The sequence below is a fragment of the Parasteatoda tepidariorum genome, chromosome 8 (assembly GCF_043381705.1).
Source record: "Parasteatoda tepidariorum isolate YZ-2023 chromosome 8, CAS_Ptep_4.0, whole genome shotgun sequence".
Lineage (NCBI taxonomy): Eukaryota > Metazoa > Arthropoda > Arachnida > Araneae > Theridiidae > Parasteatoda > Parasteatoda tepidariorum.
The window spans coordinates 2,318,976-2,338,749 of NC_092211.1; the positions used below are offsets into that span (position 1 = coordinate 2,318,976).

Here is a 19,774-nt window from a genome sequence, read left to right on the forward strand (position 1 = left end):
TTAAATATGTTGTACTTTACTTGATTCTTTAATTTTTTTTTCATTCTAATATTCCTTTGTGCCCTGTTTCATTCTCTTTGCATTTTATTAATGAATATCTTCAACTTAGAATTTTAAAATATTTCAGGACTTTCTTTAATTTTGTTAAACTGGAACATCTAAAATAATTTATTACCTGCAACTGTCTTCTATGAGGGTAAAAATAAACTTTTTAACACTTATTGCAACACATTATATTAACTTTGATAAAAGACCTATTGAAATTTTTATTACACTTTGGTTTAATACAAATAGCTTTCATCTTTTAAACTCTTAAACGTACATAAGAGTTAATAAATCAAAGAAATAATTGTAGCAAACCATGCACCACTTATATTTCATATTTAATTACTAAAACAATTTAAGTCAATTTTAGAAAGCAGTTGAAATTAAAAGATGAAGACTTTTTTTTATTACAGAGCATTTGTTTTATTATTTATTTAACTTCAAAGTATCACTTAGAAATAGTTGTCCCATAGCAATAGTTGCTTTATTTCATTTGATTACATAAGTTTAGAAATCAAAAAATTCATCATTATAATTTAGAGCATAATGTACCACATAAGAACACAGGAAAAAACAAGTTAATAGAAAAAATTGTTTATTATACAAGGCTCTACAATGAATTAACAAAATGCATGACTTTTGAGAACAGTGATAATGTTATGATTAAAAATGCACAATTACTCGTAACACCTGTTCTTGATCCCTAATCTCTGAGTATCTGTCAATTGTCTTAAAATTCCTAATATAGTTTTATATTTAATAACCTCCCATGCCACCCATTCCTCCCATACCACCCATAGGCATTTTGTCTTCTTTTTCTGGAATATCAACTATGACACTTTCAGCTGTAGTTAGTAGAGATGCAACACCGGCAGCATCTAGAAGAGCAGTTCGAACAACCTGCAATAAAAATTTTGAACATTAATAAATTCTGCACATTGAAGGTTTATATTATTTTGGGTTTTAGCTCAAACTAAAGGACTATCATAAGGTTCAACAATGGAACAAAAAAAACTTAGTTGTTCAGGAAAATGTACATACAAAAAGTTCAGCAACATGCACATAATTGGAAACATGAAAGGATAATTAACATTTTTAAATAATTAAGCATAAATTAGTTTTTAACCATTAAAATTAGATAAAACTATAAAATTGGTTCGATTCTTGAGAAATCAAATATTAAATATCCAACTTTTAAAAATTAAGTAAGCCATAATTTATTCGATAATGACAAATTTCTTTTAAATTTTGCAATTTTACATTGTTAAATGATTAAAAAGGTTAAACTTTTTAATTTTCTCTTTAACTATTTGTACCATATTTCAGTGGCTGTCTATAATTTGAGGGTCAAGAATCCAAGTCAGTCTAAGATTAATAATGTATGATTATTCATTCAATAATTGTGAATTAATGTTGAAATTAGTTAGTGGAAGTGAATTAGTGAGGAAATTATCTTATTAATAAGCAGGGGTGATTGTGAAACAAAGTGAAAACCCCTGAACATTTTATGTGTAAAAAATAGATATCTAGATAGCAATTTATATACTACAGATGTTTCATAGTTACAAAAAAAAAAAAAAACTTAAAATTAAATTTCATACCCATGAGGAATATCACACCTTAATATTAACCAATTTAAGCAAAATCTTAGTTCTTACAAGTATCGCAATGTTGGATTTTTAAAAATTGCCTGAATATGAATAGTGATATAAGATTTTTAAAACATGTGAATACCAATCGCAATGTGTAACTTAAATGAGACCAATACGAAAATTGATGCTTAATATGCAAACCGCGTGAATAGGAATACTGATATTAGCGGATTCTGGTGAAGTTTTAAATTATTCAAAATGGCAAAAATCAGCCAAACTAAAAGAAACGTGTGTACCAGGGCTCGAAAAACCGTCCGACCGCGGCGGCCGAAAATTCCCCGCGGACAATTAATTTCTCGAATCCAACGTCCGCGCGGACGGCCATTTTCCCGTTAATGTTTGTGATACATTTTCAATTTTGGTTATCTTACAAGAGTCTAGCACTTCACTTCTAAATGGTGTAATTGATTGCGTATGGTGCAATTTATGTTTTCTCTGTCAAGCGCTTGAAAGGGGCTTTTCAGCAATGAACTTAGAAAAAAAACCCATTACGTACTGGTTTTAAACAAGTAGCATTATAAACGCAATTATGAACATCTACCTAAATGGAAAACCCCTTTCAGATTTCTGTGACAGAAACCTCTGTAAATTATAGACTTTATTGTGGACCGGCAAACTCATTCACTTAAAAAACGCAGTACCCTTGGATAAATTAACATTCCAGATAACTTGACCTTTGTCATTTAAATTATTTCATTAAAGAAAGAAATTATTTCATAAAAGAAATACTAGGTACAGATGTGCCAACCTAGCAAAATTAACATTCAGGAGTTTCCTAAACAAGAATTCAGGAGATTTCAGGAGGGATAAAAAAAGGCGCACGGTATGCGATATTTGACACTTCTAAGGAATTTTAAGTAAAAAATTTATTAAATATAAGAATGCAAGAAATTTTACACACTAATAGAGCACAAATTGTGGAAAAATATTAAATAGAAATAAAATAATTAAACACAGATTTAGAAACAAAATTATATTAGGTAGATACTCTTTATTTAAAAAATAAATACCATTTCCTTAATAAAACATTATTCAAAAACCCTTGACACTGTAATAAAAATGAACAAAAACTTTTAAAAAATAAACAAATTGAAGAACTATTTTATTTTAAAAAACCAATTCAATACTAATGTATAATAATACTAATGTCTGTAAAATAGATAATCAATTATCCGGGATGCTCGGGACCATCGCCATCCCGGATGACTTAATTTCCCGGTTTTCTGGATCGACCAAAAAATGTCGTTAATCGATGTTTTATCGAGCCCAAATTACAAGGAAAAAGTGTAAAAACATTTTAAAGTAAGAGAAAAAAGAGCACTCCTAAATCGAAAAAGGAAAAAAATTGTAGAAAAATAACATATAAAAGAATAAAAAAATTTGCAAGTTTAGACAAGAAAAACAAGCTTAAAAGGAAAACTTATTAATCTAAATAAAAACAACACTTGAAAATTATCGAACCGAAACGATAGTTAAAAAACGGCACTAGCATAAATATTAAAACCTGGAACAAGGCAAGATCAATTGAATTTATATAAAAAAAAAAAAAAAAAAAACCCTAATGATAAAATTTAGGAATAAAAATAATTTATTAAGTGCGAAATTTATCAGGAAAAGAAAAAAAAAAAATCAAACGTAGTGGAATCAGAAAAACAAAACTGCAATCTACTTCATAAATTAATTGTATGTTTAAATTAATAAACAATTTTCCTTTTATTTTTTTTTATAAAAACACTACTTTTAATTAAAGCAGGTGCGATTCTACATCAAGAAAAACTTGCGAATGGTACCGCACTTCCAAAGAATCAGAATTTATTCAAAAGGAAAATTTTTTTATTTTTTATTAATCAATGTCAAATAGATAAATATATTTTTCTCTTTCATCTTCTGTTTACTGATATGCATGTGCAATGCATTTTCCCCACCCCCTCGTAAATCAAACAGAACACGAAATCAGCATGCCACTCCTCTGAGTTCGATTGACGGCCTAAAGGAGAAAATAAAGATCTAAAATCTTCAAGGTCGCGGAAGAAATGACGTTTCTCTGGGTAAACGGGGGAAAAAATTCTCCCCTTTGTCACATTTTCCTCTACTCAACTTCAAGGATGAGTCCAATTTCCACTTTTTTTTTCCATATCGTTTTAGTTCAAAATGGCGGGAGAAACGAGCGAAACTTTTTCCCGGATTATCTGGATACCGCATAAATGGTTCTCTACTGTATGCATAAAAAAAGAGTTGCAGATTTAGCTCTTCGCAATTAAGTCTTGCTAAAGTCATTGGTACATGATTTTTTGAAATTGGTTGCATACTTCCGTTTCTACTTAGACATCCTTGAAAAAAAAAAATTTTAATATACGAAGACTAAGCGAATAATGGATATCACGTTGCTAGTTTACAAGTTTGTTGCCAACCGTGGTAAAATACGAATTGAAAACTATAAAAACAGAAAGATACAATATCAATTATAACAATTGAGAGTACGAGTTTCCCCACTCCTGTACGGACGTCACTCGATATCGTCATGTGACGTCATCACATTCAACTTCACAGGAAGATTCCTACGAATCCAAGTGTAAGGGGGCGGGTGAAGTAGGAGTGTTAAAGAGGGGTAACGTTGAAGAGGAGGGAAAAATAAAGCACGTGCAGCTACGCCTCAGGCAGATGGTAGTTCGATAAGAGGGGATGGAATCCCCTCCGCAATCGCGGAAAAATTAGGTAATTTTGAGTTTGGCCGTTGATTGCAGTAAAATTCGGGAGTTTTTTAAATCAATTCCGGAGGGCGGGAGAATAACTCAAAATTCGGGAGAGTTGGCACGTCTGTAGGTACTATTAGTAACCTAGTATTTCTTTTCTTACTGTATAACGTAATCGTAGTATTTGTACTCCTAGTACCTACTAATTCATTGCGCAATTGATATAAATGTTTGTAATAAATGAAAGGAAATAATATTTGTATTTATTTAGAAGCGACGGGTATATTATTGGACAAGCCGTCCTCGGCGACGGGTAAAATTTCTGAGTTTTTTCGAGCCCTGTTGTGTACGTAAGCTTATCGTTAAATGGTAATTAGTCAAAATTTCATCCGATTAAAAGTTTTTGATTAGCAGAAGTACAAGAACCAATGGTCCTGAGAAATTAGATATTCTCAGAAAAATTATATGTCCTGCTCTTAACTTTTAGACCCAGAGAGATCATACGAAAACCACGGAACTCAGGGATACCCCCATATTACAATCACTCCTGAATAAGTCATTAATAATTACCTAATTTTAGTGGTAAGTAATTACTTTGACAATAACAAAAAACAAGACAATAAATTTTTGATGATTTGGCTTCTATGACCAACTGATATAAAAACTTACTTTTGTTGGATCAATGATTCCGGCACTGATCATATCAACGTATTCTCCTTTCATGGCATCATAGCCAAAATCTCCTTTGTTACTTAGGACAGTTTGTGTTACAACAGCTGCATCAACACCAGCATTGACAGCTATTTGTGTAATAGGCATCTTCAGAGATTTTCGCACTATGTCAATGCCTGAAAACAGAACAATTGTTAAATATTTTAATTATAAATAAGTATTAATTTTAATAAAAGAAAATATAGCACTTTTACAAATAATTAACTAATGCTTTATTTTTTTTTCACAAGAAATGTTAATTTATTAAAAAATTTAATGAATACAATCAGGATTTCTAGCAAAGCTTCTGAACCTTCAAATTAAAGAATAAAGTAGATCTTCATGGCCCTTATGATTATTACAGTACATCACGTCAATATATTTCAGTTATTTATTAAGATTTGTTATTTAATTTATATTGTTTTGAATATTACATTTAAATTTGATCTATTAAGATACACATAGCATTTGAAAGATCAAAAATAGCATCAAGAACTCTTTAAAAATAATTTTTTTTTTTATTTAGTAAGGACTAATATTTTAATAAGCTTCAAGAAAAGTCTAGATATTTGAAATAAGTTTAAATAATTTTATAATACTATTTAGATACACATTAAATTTGTCAAGACTGAACATAAAGACAATTATTTATTTATTAAACAAATGCCAGCTTTTGACTATTAGGTCATTAGGCTTCTAGCTCTCCAGTACTTCATAACAATAGTCAGTCATAGTGCAAAGCACGTATACAAATGCACAGCCGTCATGGCCTGTCCGGAATTGCATAAAAGACAATCTGATGACGTATTGAGCTTGAGGCGAAACAAATTAGAGTGGAGACAACCATGCCCAGTCAAAAGTCAATATAAATCAACACTAAAAGAAAAAAAAATTACCTGTTTTTTGATCATCATTTTCAGGTTTTAGGGTATTCAAACAGTCAATACACCTCAACAGGGCAGTTCCACCACCAGCAACAATACCTTCTTCAACAGCAGCACGAGTAGCATTTAATGCATCATTTACACGATCCTTCTTTTCATTCACTTCCAACTCACTAGAACCACCAACCTATAAAAAGTTACAAAGTTATCTTCTCATCTTATGCATATAAAAATGTTATTAGGTCTCACTAAATTTAACACATTTACTGTTAGGCATTTTGATGTTATCTAATTATATTGCACATTTAATTAGAGAGAATTACATGAACAACTAGGCAATTATACCAAATTAAAACTTAATTTTCTTTAACCTCCTAAACACAGGGGTAAATAAATATTTTTTTCAGGGCAGGACAGAAAAAAAGTGGCACAACAACATAGGTAGAAAGGAATGTGGTAAATTCTAGAGAGCCTAGAGTAAAAGAGAGTGGACAAGGGAGAAGCGATTCCTGATTGGTGGAAAGAAAAACTCTACCGCCGGAGGCGAGAGTGGAAAATTCGCCATTGGAATTACACGGAGTGAAAATTACCTGACTAAAAAAAAAAATATGTTCTGTATTAATAAATGCATGTAATAAGTTCATTACTTACTTTTTTTCAATAAGAAACTTCACAGTTACAGTAAATGTTAAAATTATGGCTGAAAATTTGGATAGTTGTTAGTTATTAGAATTTATCCTTATTATCACTTACTTGCGTGCATATAAAGTTATGTTTATCTCATTGTAAAGAGAACAAGGTGATGAAATAACTAATGGTTAGATAAGAATAAATGTATTTACTTTTAATGCACATAATTTCTATCTAAATTACTTATAAATTTTAAGATTTGAGCATCTTTTTATCAAAACTTCAGAAGTGCAGAGTTTGGCGATATTACTTTGACATGTTGGCGCGTTACAATGTTCCCGTTACAATGTTACAATGCGCGTTACAAAGTAGCATTTGTTTACTTTTCGTTACCAACTGTATAAAATGCTAGTTTGTTTTAAATTTCAACTAATTATGGAAATTTTTGTTTACAATTTGTTGAAATAAACAATACCTTTTCAGGTGAATATGCGATAATTTTTTCCTGAAAAAGTAATAAATAATAATAAATTATATAATTTGTATTATTAATTACTATTTCTGAAATAAATGGCACAATCATTATTAATTTTTATATTTTATTTAAGGCATTTATTAAAAGCTGAAGTCTTTTCATAAGTCTTTTTTTTCATTGACGTTAATTTTTTAACAATTTCAGATGCTAGACAATGTTTCTTAAAAAATCTGTAATATCATGTGCTTTCCAATCTTAAAGTTTATATTATTGATACTTTAGTATACTCTTAGAATAACAGAACCTTCAGAATAACACCAAATGAGCGAGTGGCGCCAATTTCGGTGTATCATCTGGCAACCCCCTTGGACAAAAATCTGACGGCAGCGCATGCGCTCTTGGATATTGTCATCACTCTTTTCAATACAGGCACTCTAGTAAATTCTAGTTGACTTAGGTCATGAACTTCAACAGTTCGCTTTGGTATTGAGGAAATATTGCATGAAAAATTCAATGGAGCATAACTCAAGCAACTAATTTAATGTTTAAATGGCATCAAAAATAATTAACAATTCTTTCTCACCTTGATTTATTTTACATAGATTTACATGTAATTAGATACAAGTAAATCTTAACAAATAATTTAAAAAAAAAAAAAAAAACTAAAAAATGTAAAATTTGTCCATTAAAATGAAGTTTCAAGAACTTAGACTGCATTTAACTGTTCAAAAACAGTTCTTAATTCTAAAATATTTTAAGGCATAACAAAATTAAACTTTAAAGAACTCAAATTATTTAAATATATTATTTATTGATAAACAGAACTTGGGCATAATATAAACTAAAACCATGTCTGAAGGAAAAACAATTTAAAGTAGATTTTTGCTTACTTTTAACAAAGCAACTCCATTGGATAATCTTGCAAGGCGTTCTTGAAGTTTCTCTTTTTCATATGAAGATGTAGTTTGTTCAATTTCATCTTTAATTTGACTAATTCTTCTATCAATATTTTGTTTCTCTCCTTTGCCCTAAACACGAAGACAAATATAAATCTGCTTTATAAATTTAAGAGAAAATTACAGATAAGCAGTTATGTGTTAGATATGGTAGAACAATGAGTATGCACTTTTGAAATTTTATTAATTAGAACTACTTGGTGTAATAAAATAAACATTGTTTATTGCTCTTTGTGAAGCAAGAAAATTAACAGAATTTTCTGTTATGAAAAATTTTAAAGGACAAATATATTTTTTTTAAATTAAAAATATTGCATCTAAAAGAGGTCCCACTTCATTTCAGAAATAATCCAATTTTTCTAGATATTATTTAAACATAATCCCAATCCACATATTATCTACACAATGTAATTTTTTTTCAATATCAAGAACTAGATTTTATGGGAAGCAAAATATCACTGAAGAGGATATTATGTAATAAAAAAAAATAACGGAAAAGTAGAATTCAAGATATATGATTGTAATAAATGTTTCTTTAACTTTAAACTCAATAACTTGTCTCTCAGCAATTTAAACATAGGATATTTTTCTGGAACATAGAATTTTAGGTTATTGTAAAAAAAAAAAAAAAAAAAAAAAAAAAAAAAAAAAAAAAAAAAAAAAAGGATTTTTAGAGGCAAAATTAAATTTCTTGACTATTCTAGGTTTTCCTTTACCAGCTAGGGCCCTGATCTAAACCAAAATTTTTGAAAAGGATAAAAAGTTTTGAAATTTTAACATTTAGAAACACTGGAATAATTTTATACATTGTAACAAAGTTATTTCTAAAAACAATATGAAAGTATGGAGTGAATTTTTTCCAGTTCAAAACTTACTTTTAATCAACTATTGTTAGTTATAATTGTATAATAATAATACATTAGCATACATCTGCATTAAAAATTAAAGTTTTAAATATAATTTTTTTTTTACACATTATGACTGTCACTTTAGGTTTACGTAAGGCGAAAGCTTGTCCAACACGATCTAGTAAAGCAATTATTAAAAACACAGGCTGGTTAAAACCATATGGCATATACAAATATTACAACATTAGTTTGCATTGTAAATAGGCACATGTTTAGAGCTGGAAAATTACCTTTAATAATAATGTATCATCTTTTGTTATAACAACTTCTGAAACTTCTCCTAGGTCATGTGGCTGGATATCTTCTAACTTTATCAAATCGGCATCATCACCAAACACAATGCCACCAGTAGAAATAGCCATATCGTGCAGTGTACTTTTTCTATTATCACCAAACCCAGGAGCTTTGACTGCTGCAACCTGTAGTCCTACTTTTAACCTATAAATTTTTAATCATTAGATTTACGTTTAATAAACCCAAGATTGTAATAGGAATGCTTATAAAATAACTTTATATTTTGTTATGCAACTTATCTTATTTAAAAAATAACGTATTTAGCCAAAATGCTACATAATAAATGAATTACATATTTGCACTGAACACTGAATTACAATTTTAATAACACGTCAGGCAAATTACTAACCAGTACTCAAAAAGTACTCTATACCGGGGAGTACATATATTTAAGTGCTAAATTTTAATTTGCGCATACTTCTATACACATATTGAAATTAATAATATTCAACTATTGAATACTTAGAGCAAGGATATACAATTAGCCATGCATCCAATGCGAGCTATGTACTATAATTAACAAAACATACAGCAAGTCATTTAAAAAGTTACAAGAAGCTGAAAAATTGATATACGCATTGCATGTACTTCATATTGTATCGATTAGGAAAATCACTTTTAAAACCATAACTAAAATTTAATGCGGATTTGTGATCTAACTAATAAAAATACTAAAATGACATGAAAGTTAAATTTTCAAAACACTTCTTTTAACAGGGTTCCCACTCTTTTAAGAAAGCAAAAATTAACACTTTTAAGAACTTTTTTTGAAAAATTAGACTTTGTACTCCATTTTTGATGATATCATCGAAACTGAATTGCAAAATTAAGTACAGAAATTCAGATTTGCAATTTTTTTCATGTATATTAAAAAGAGTAAAAAAGAAATTTGGCAAAAACATTGAAAAAATTTATTACAAGTTTTTATAATTCACTAATAGACCAGCAAATGTGCTATATTTACTTTTATGATGAACTTTAATAAAATTATTTCCAGCCAAACATGTCAAGAATTAACTTTATATTAAGTTGCAATGCTAACTGAATAAAATGATTAAAACCTAAGAATTTTCTAGTTGAGAAGATTAAATTTTTATGGAACCATCTGCTTATCCTTAAGAAATAAAAATAATAATGTAAAAATCTAAACTTATTTAACTTTTTTGATAGAAGCAAATCACGCTTTCCTAATTAGTTCTCAGGAAAAAAAAACTTTAAAGTACTTTTGAAAAAAAAAAAAAATTTAGGTTTTCATCAAAAACCTAGGTGGGCTGGGATTTTTTAAACCTTGTTTCTCACAGATCTGTTTAATTTTTAGTACAATCATGAATTTTAAAAAAATGCTATTTTTTCTACATATTTACAGTTACTTATAACACATTGAAATATTATACAAATTTATTTAATTCCAACATTTTAGGAAATAGTTTGCATTATGGATTCTAGTTTAAAATTTTTCTTTGATACTTCTTTTCTTAGCATTTTACTTAATTCCTATAAGCAGACTCATTATACCAGATGGATTGAATTTCGTGAATTTGTCTACTTTTTAGGTTAGTGTGGGTCTTCTAATTAGGTACCTTAAAACTACCCCCCCCCCCAAAAAAAAAATTATCTTCCAATTGTAGCATCCCCCTTGTCCACACTATTATTTTCTTTTAGAATGCTCCACTCTCTCTTCATAGAGTATCATTGTTGCGAATCCGCCACCTCCATCTAGGGGACAAAACCGAAACTCATTTTAGCTGTAACCGAAACTGATGAGTTTATGTATTATTTTTTTTGATTTCGAAGGAAGGGAGCAACTGCTACAATCAAAATAATTACTTCGGAGCTTTAATTGTAAATATACTGAATTCAGTAAAAATACTTATAAATCACATGTCTAGTTTATTGAATACTTTAATATTCTGTTTGTTTTTTAGAGGATTACATAAAGAGGCATACCATATTACCATATATAAAAACATTTTGTGGAAATGCTGGATGAATATACATAATTATCTTACACCAGACTTTCCAAGGTTTGAATTTATAAACTAAACCTTTGAGATTTTACAGGATGCAAGTACAGTAAAATAATTGTGAGTGAGCAACTACTAGTTAAAAGCATTCGTCCTCTAGGCCAAGTAGATTTGAATTGGGAAAACAGATTTAAAAAAAAGTAAGTTTCCAACAAAATAATGAAAAAAGGTATAACAAGAAAAATTGAAGAAAACAGGGTCAGTTTCATTTCTAACTGGTATGGAAATCAAAGATATTGAGCATTTAATATGTCAACCTTTCACACATTAATTATTGCAACTAAAGAAGTTTTTATCCTCAAGTATGTCTTAAGCTTCTTGGGATTATTCACTTATTTACAAAGTAAGGTAGCACATTTACCACATTTCATATTATCAAGATGCCACCAAAGGCTTTAAACAGAAAATCTTGTTTACCTGTTCAATACCATGGTGCTAAGAGCTTCACCATCTATGTCTTCAGCAATAATGATCAATGGTTGACGTTTAGAATTTGCCAGTTCCAAAGCTGGTATAATAGATTGAACACTAGATATTTTCTTCTCACTGAATAATACCAATGCATTTTGGTATTCTATTTTGGCACCTGAAATAGGTTTTTAAACATTTAATCCTCTTTCTTAATGCTTGCTAAAAATAGGAATAGTTTATTCAAAGCAATAAATTTACCTTTAGCTGTATTAATAAAATAGGGTGATATATATCCTCTATCAAACTTCATTCCTTCAATAACTTCTAATTCATCAGTTAATGTCTTACCGTCCTGTAACGATTAATGCAATGTTATACACAATAGGAAATTAATAAATTATTTAATTTTAAGAGTAAAATAACTTTACTAAAAATAATCTAATAATTATTTCAAGGGATTCATACTCTCTATAAGGTACACAGTAACATAAGTAAAAAATCGTGAAAATATGGGAGGACTTAATTATAAAAGCATGAAAAATTGAAATTCATATCACTTTGGTTTATATTACCAACATCAAGAATTCCTAACAAAAGACATGACACTTACTACCTATAAACTTTTTTAATATAAAAATATAAAATGAAAATTACCTTTTAATATAAAATGAAAATTACCTTTAGTTCAAGAAGTAAATATAAATCCTCACTATTGCAATAATTGAATTTTTAATTATTTATAATACGGTAAGAGGTTTATGAAAATTTCGTTTAGGAAATAATCGTGTAAAAATCACATATTAAAACAAGTCAAAAGTTCTTAAAAATTTGATTTTTTAGGTTCTCAACTTCTTTTTCCAACTTTCTCTAAATTTACCCAGATTTTTTGTCCACTTTTAATTTTAATGAGTCTTTCAGGTTTAATCTTTTGATGGAGACGATTTGATAAATTATATTAGCACTAACCGAAGTTTGTTATTTTTATAACTTTAAATCTGATTCAGCCTTTTAAAGACAAAAGGAATTTTCTTGAAAATTCCTTTTGTCTTTAAAAATCATTTAAAGCTATTGTCAATGGGTTAAAACTAAATTTCAAAAGTTCTATAATATATTATATACCAATAATGAAATTTTGTTAATTGAACTTTTCACTCTTTATGATATACTAAGATCTTCAAACTTGAAAGACAAAAATTAAATAGTTTCAATGAAATGATTGAGTCATTTAAATCTGATTTTAATAAAATCATTTAAATTAATGAACACTGGTGCTTACAGCTTCATGACTATGAATAAAGTTAGTTCATCAGGTAAATTAAATAAAAAGATACAAAAATGTAGAATTTCAGATTACCTTAACAGTAATAACACCATCATTACCAACTCTCTTCATTGCTTCTGAAATTAAATCACCAATAGCTTTATCTCCATTTGCTGATATTGTTGCAACCTGAAAAATTACAAAAGAAAAGAAATTAGATGAATTAGTAAATGAACAAGTAACAATTGAACCATGTTTTGAATTGTTACCACTTATGCTCTGCTGAAAGTTAATTTGTATGAAAAGATTCAGAATAAGCTGCTACATTGATCTTAGTTTTCAGACAACAATTAGAAATTATGCCATTCAAAACCAGATTTTTTGAAAAGATAAAATTACATTATGTACTATAAATGCTTTTAGAAAATTTGAACAACTGAATTTATTAAAAAGGAAGTTAATTTCAATTATTATTTTAACTTTATTGATGATTAAAATACAAAAATGTAGTGAAACAAAAATTTAAAAACAATTACCTGAGCGATTTCATCAGGGGTAGTAACTTGCTTTGAATTAGATTTTAACTCTTCAACTACTCTTTCAACAGCCATCATAACACCTAAAATATAAAAGTGCACAAAATTTAATAAAATCAAAAATGGTTCTGATGGCTTTATGTTAAAATAATTGATAATCTGAAAAAAAGCAGAATAAACAAAATTGAAAACAGTAAATATTTTAAAAGTATTTCTAAACATCAGATTAAATGTTTATAAATGAAACTAACGTAAAACTTTACTTCTGTACCCAAATTAACAATACTAACCACTTTAGATGTAGAGATAAGATTTAGTACTTCTGCTGTTCTGACTAAAATAATTTTTATTACATTTCTGCACAGAAAAAAATGTTAATTTCACTTAAATTTTTTTTTTTGTCACATAATTGTAATCATATTTACTTAACTATGACTAAATATGATGCGAAAAAGAATAGCTGAATCATATGAATGTTATCTTAACCTACACTAGCGTGTTAAAGTCTTATAGATGTCAAACTCATTATAAATGGTTGATAGAAAATGTAATAAATAATGTATAATTTTATCTCTAAACGTTTTTAATATGCCTATCAACCAGAAAGCAAAGCTAGTGCTACGAAAGTCACTTTAAATCTAATGCAATTTTCATATCAGTGGGATATTTGTTCTTTGTGATGTGATTTTCTTACATCTAGGAATTGGATGAAAATACAATTGAAAGATACAATTTTAACAAATAAGCGTAAGTTTTGCATATTTATTTACGGAAAAAGTGATTTTAACTTTAATTTATCATTGACATTTATTTTTGAAGAATTAGTTCTTACACGACTCAAATTATATATATATAAAAAAAGAAATATTCATCTGAACTGAGTGCAAAGATTTAAATTTAATCCGAAGATTACATTTTCCATTAAATTGCAAGAAAAGTAAAAATTCTGAAATCAAGTGCAATATATATGTTGGCTTGACTAAATAAAACAGAAATCATCTCCACAAAAGAAAAACCCGCATAAAAGGGTAACAATGCCTTTCACACGTTGATCAAAAACTATTGCACACAAGTGTATGTTGAAACGATAGATTTTAATTATCAGTTATAATGTTAAAAAGTACCTTTTCTGAATTCAGTAGGATTAGCTCCCTTAATAATTTTTTCAAATCCTTCCTTGGCTATTGATCTAGCCAAGACTGTTGCTGTTGTGGTACCATCTCCAGCTTCTTCATTAGTGTTATTAGCAACATCTTGAACCAACTTAGCACCAATATTCTGGAACTTATCTTTAAGTTCAATAGCTTTGGCAACTGTCACACCATCTTTAGTTATTTTTGGGGATCCCCATGACTGTTCAATGATGACATTCCTGCCCTAATTAAACAAATAAAAAACTAAGTAAATTACTTAAATTTCTAAAGAATATATTTAGATATTTCAGATTTTAAAGACGAATTTAAATATATGTAGAGTACCATTAGATATAAAAGCTTTTTACTATTAATATATGCTGAAAATTTCAGTGAGATTTTACAAAGTTATAGAAAAGTTATTGTAGTTAAAAACAAGCTTAAAAAATTTTAGTGTTAGAATAGTTATTCCATTTTGAGTATTTTTATTCTGTTTCTGGAGAACTAGTATTAAAATTATTCATTTAGGAGCTCAAGATTTATGCTTATATTTTTGAATTTATTTTTCTTCATTTCAATATTCAGGGGTAATTGTGAGCCCAAATTACAGAAAATTTCTTGAGTTAAGAAAAAAAGCCTAAATTGAAAAATTAGAGAAAAAAAATTAAACAAGGTTTTTTTTTCCTTTTTTTCAATATTTCTTAGTTTACTTAAATTATATTTAAAATTTTACACATACCTATGATGACCTGGAGAAGTAATTGAAATTTACAAATATGTCTTTCTTTCTTGAGTTTATGATTATAACAATTATTTACTGATAAAAAATGAATATTAATCATGAATATAAGCCTATAAAGTATCTCTCTGGCTCTCCCTTACAAACAAATAAAATAAACTGTGTTTTTTAGTTCCACGTTTGAAAATTTGATTTCCAGAAACTTCTATGATCAATGATTTTTTGAAACGTCTGGACCTTCGATCCCTGTTAGCGAAAAATCCGGATTTTTTCCGGAGCACAATCAGCCCTTAATATTTCATTTCTAAAATAGATTTTCCTTCTTAGTTTTATATTACTTTATCTTTGTATTTCATGAGCACAACATTGGTTTGTCTTTAGATAAAACTGAACTGAGTTCACTTTTTATTTTTAATGGACAATTCTTTAAATAATCCGAGTCCATTTTAATGCAGTACATTCAAGTTAACACTTGAAATTTCTTGTGCACTGATAATACTTTTAGAAAAAAAAAGCAATAAAATATTAAGATGAAAAAATATATATCAATATTCCTGTAAATATATATCTATCAATATTTGTGTAAATATTTCTATTAACAGATAATATTTTGCTTTATTATACAATACTATGAAGCACACATCAATTCACCTATAAATCTTATTCTCAAAATTAATCTACAACTTAAATTTAAAACCAAGACTCATTAACTATCTAAAAATTAAGAGAAACCTTGGCCACAAGCTAGTAACATTGCTCTTTGACTTTTCTTGGAAAATTATTCTGAAACATTTTAATAAATAAATTTTCCTTTCAAACTTAAAAATAAAATCACTTGATTGACATAACAGTACAAAATAAGTTAAATACTTTGGCGCAACAAAAATGTGTTTTTTAAAGTTTAAATTTCAGACACTCTTCCTTCATTTATCACTATTATTTTTTTAAAATTCAAAATAATGCTATTTTTAAACCTTTTGTTTAAAATGATAATAAACTGTTACTTTTAACAGAACTGTAGAATGAAGCCCAAAATCTTTTTACAAGAGTACGATCTGAAAAATCTTTTGTTCTTATTAATGAAAAGTTAATCCTTATAAGTTTAAAAAAAAAGATTGATCTGATGATAATTAAGATAATTTATCATCAGATCAATCTTTTATATACTGAATCAGATATATAATTGTTTTAAGCCCAAGTTTAGTCAAACTACCTACTGAAAAGAGAAAAAAAGTCATGTGAACTATTATTAATCATAATTTATTCAAATTCATAAATTTTAATTTTAAATAACTTAACTAAATGAAATTAAAACATATGTAGTAAATTTAATGTACAAAAGTTCCTTAGATATAAATATTCATTAAAGAATTTTTTTATTTTAAGATAGCTACATGCATGTGACTTAACGGACAGTCGTAGCTGTATTCAGCACCCGGAAAAGTTGCAGACCGGACTGGGGTCTATACTTCGTTTATTAAATGCCCTCTCAGCCTCCCATAACATCCATATTCAGTGGATACCCTCACACGTGGGTCTTTTTGGAAACGAACGTGCTGATCAGTTGGCAAAAGGTACTTCCCTTCCAGCCTCTCCAAAACACGGCCCTCACTTACTCCGAATTATTTTTTACCTGCAAATCTAAAGTTAATAAAGCTTGGCCTGTTCCACCGGATCACAATTGGAGCCCTTGACTTTCAGGGTACACGTGCCGACCAAACCGCTACCTGTCGATTTGTCAGCGGGCATACTAAGAGCCTCACTTTCAGTGGACAAATTAAACTTTTTCCATTTTGTAAAAAGTGCAACTCCAGCGAGGCCAGTCCTCACCATCTACTTGATTGCCTGGATTTCACCATGGAAGAGGTTCTTGAGAGACCTCTCCTTTTTCCTCGATTTTTTGAAGACTCACGACCTCATGGATCTGGTATAGCTCCGCTATCCCAGCTGGGATTGGAAACATGCATGCGAGTATATGAGAGAAGTAGTTCTTAATAATGGTTTTGTTCAATTTCAAAATTAAGTACAAACAAGTTTAAAATTTAATTCTCGAACCAACATGTTTAATTACAAATTAGAAAAGTGCTTTTCTTTAAATCTTACCTTTAAAAAAAAAAGAATACATAATGTGAATTAAACAATAATACTTACTTGAGATTTGGTAGAAATCATAATTGAGAATAAGTTTATGTCAAGCTCAAAGGAAAACCTACAGTCTGAGTAACATTTTATTTAACTAAGATTCCGGTTTTGATATTGAATGTAATAAGAAAAAGTATAAATTTAACTTTAGGCGAATATTTTCTTTCAAATTAAATCAGAAATACCTTAGGACCCATTGTTACTGCAACAGCATCAGCAAGTACATCAACACCCTGAAGCATAAGGGCTCGTACATCAGGTCCGAATTTAATATCCTTAGCATAATGTCTTCGGATATTTACAGCCAATCTTCTTGACAACAAAGGACGAAGAACAGTATGGAAATGCATTTTTCTAAGAAAAAATGAAATAAGTTTTAAATTTAAATCCACAAAAAAATATATAGACATAGGTATTTAACAAAGTAAAATGTTACCAGAATCTCAAAGACATTAAAAGCAAATATGTACTACGTAAAATTAGAAATAAAACTCATTCCTGCCAACACAATTTATTTTATTAAGAATCAAAGATATCAATTTAAGAACTTATATATTACAGGAGGAATAAAAATTAAATTATAATAGCCCTGTAAAATCATATTAACACAATACCAGTAGTACCCATTCTGATAGTTAAACAGCAATGAGTTCAATAACAGTTGATTACAACCTTTTCTAACAGAAAAGTTCAATTTTTGCATACTGATAAATTAAGTGTTTAAATATAAGATTTAAGGAGAGTTACAAGGAAATATAAATTTTCCATGTAAAATAATATGCAACTTTGCAATATAATTATTTCAGTCCTGTGATCTTTGTCACCAAATAAAATTGCCAACACGCCAAAATGATTTCAACCTTCCAAATATTTTAAAAATCAGTAGAGGTTTACCTGGGGGTGGTTACCCTACAAGTTGATATCAAAGTTACTTCTTTTAGACTTATGGGTTACTGCTTAACTTAGGAGATTATTCTGCTGCAAATCACGGTCTGGAAATTTTAGACAAAGAGCACAATGTTCTTAACATAAATATAAAACCCTTCAGCACCAGCACAAAGAAACTATTTTGTGTTCATTTATACTTAGAATCTTTACATGAACAGGTGAATATGAGATGGATACCTCTAAGCAATGAAATCTCAAATATATTTACATTCATTTCTCAGAGATCAGCTAGATTTAATTTATTTCTCATAGTTTTCTTTGTTAATATATTGCAGGACAAATAACATTTAACTTTATGCATAATTATATTTAATTTGCTAATATGAGGACTATTATGATCATAATATAAGAAATACTTCAGAAAAAATGTACATGTCTCAAATAACTATATAAGCCAGCAAGCACTCTTCCTCTTACATAAATTTATAATTACAAAAATAAGTGAACAAAATTGTAAAGAAAAAATTTCGATAATCACTATGCTACTATGAATAAGGATTGCGAGAATGTAAAGAAATTGCTAAAATTATAAAATAGTCTACATTAATAAAATAGTTTAAGTCAACAAGACAGTGATGCAATATATTTAACACTTTGCCTAAACATACGTGTTAGATATTTATTTAGTGTTAATAATTCTGTAAAATTTATCAGCGAAATTTCATTTCCTTTGAAATCGCAATACATTAAGAGAACATATAAATAACAACTAATGGACTCTGTTTACTTATCTGGTGATAAAAATCTAATTTTCCTTTAAGACATAAAAAATAATTAAAAAAAATAAAATGAATTAGTCTTAATTTAAACTCACAAATATTAAATTAATGTAAATAATTCTAGTCTGTTTATTATTATTTAGAGAACTTACATATTAAAGAAAAGCACAAAGAGTCAAAAATTTAATGAGCCGGTAGATGCTACTGTAACGATATCAAGGGCGTCAAGAAAACCATGTGGTCGTCTGTATGTCTGTAAAGTAGTTCCGCAGAAAAGCCGGCTTGACCTTATAGAGATTTTTATACTAAATATTCAGCTGGCTTTGAGATATTAGTTATATTTTAAATTTCTGCATAAGTTCAAATGGTGTGTTTTATGTTTGCATGTTAAATTAATGAATAAAATTATAATTTAGCATGTGATTTGAATCAGATTACTTATAAATAGAGATCTGTCATAATGAAATTTCTCCTTTTTTGAAAATTTAAACAGCAAAAAAATGCATTTAAATTATTTTAACACTTGTAATTTAAATAATTTTTCGAGAAAATTTGACAATCATGGTTTGTTTTTAAGAAATTAAAAGCAAAGCCAAATCAATGTTTTACTCAA

At 28.3% G+C, this 19,774-nt stretch overlaps 1 protein-coding gene across 4 annotated transcripts; it reads right to left on the reverse strand.

The window, feature by feature from the left end:
* Nucleotides 1–623: 623 nt before the first annotated feature.
* Nucleotides 624–19,450, reverse strand: LOC107442270 (Heat shock protein 60A). Of its 4 annotated transcripts, none has more exons than XM_043048205.2 (12): nucleotides 19,314–19,450; nucleotides 17,680–17,848; nucleotides 14,605–14,857; nucleotides 13,481–13,563; nucleotides 13,038–13,133; nucleotides 11,942–12,035; nucleotides 11,690–11,858; nucleotides 9,185–9,392; nucleotides 7,981–8,118; nucleotides 5,998–6,172; nucleotides 5,060–5,238; nucleotides 624–945 (listed from the first exon to the last, which is right to left on the reverse strand). In XM_043048205.2, the coding sequence occupies exons 2-12, from the start codon at nucleotides 17,842–17,844 to the stop codon at nucleotides 802–804; spliced, it is 1,704 nt and encodes a 567-aa protein (XP_042904139.1). In that variant the 5' UTR covers nucleotides 17,845–17,848; nucleotides 19,314–19,450; the 3' UTR covers nucleotides 624–801. The 4 variants fall into 4 exon arrangements, with proteins under 4 accessions (XP_042904139.1, XP_071040518.1, XP_071040519.1 ...); XM_071184417.1 differs by having other exon boundaries at nucleotides 19,257–19,391; XM_071184418.1 differs by having other exon boundaries at nucleotides 19,170–19,323.
* Between the last annotated feature and the right edge of the window lie 324 nt (nucleotides 19,451–19,774).

What these genes read in the sequence shown, in the direction of transcription:
- LOC107442270 (XM_043048205.2), bottom strand. Translation starts at nt 17,844, where the DNA reads ATGCATTTCCATACTGTTCTTCGTCCTTTGTTGTCAAGAAGATTGGCT. An exon ending in ATGGAGTTGCTTTGTTAAAA is followed by an intron (nt 6,173 to 7,980) that starts GTAAGCAAAAAT and finishes AACTTTTTATAG; the next exon opens with GTTGGTGGTTCTAGTGAGTT. An exon ending in GAATCATTGATCCAACAAAA is followed by an intron (nt 946 to 5,059) that starts GTAAGTTTTTAT and finishes TTTTTATTGCAG; the next exon opens with GTTGTTCGAACTGCTCTTCT.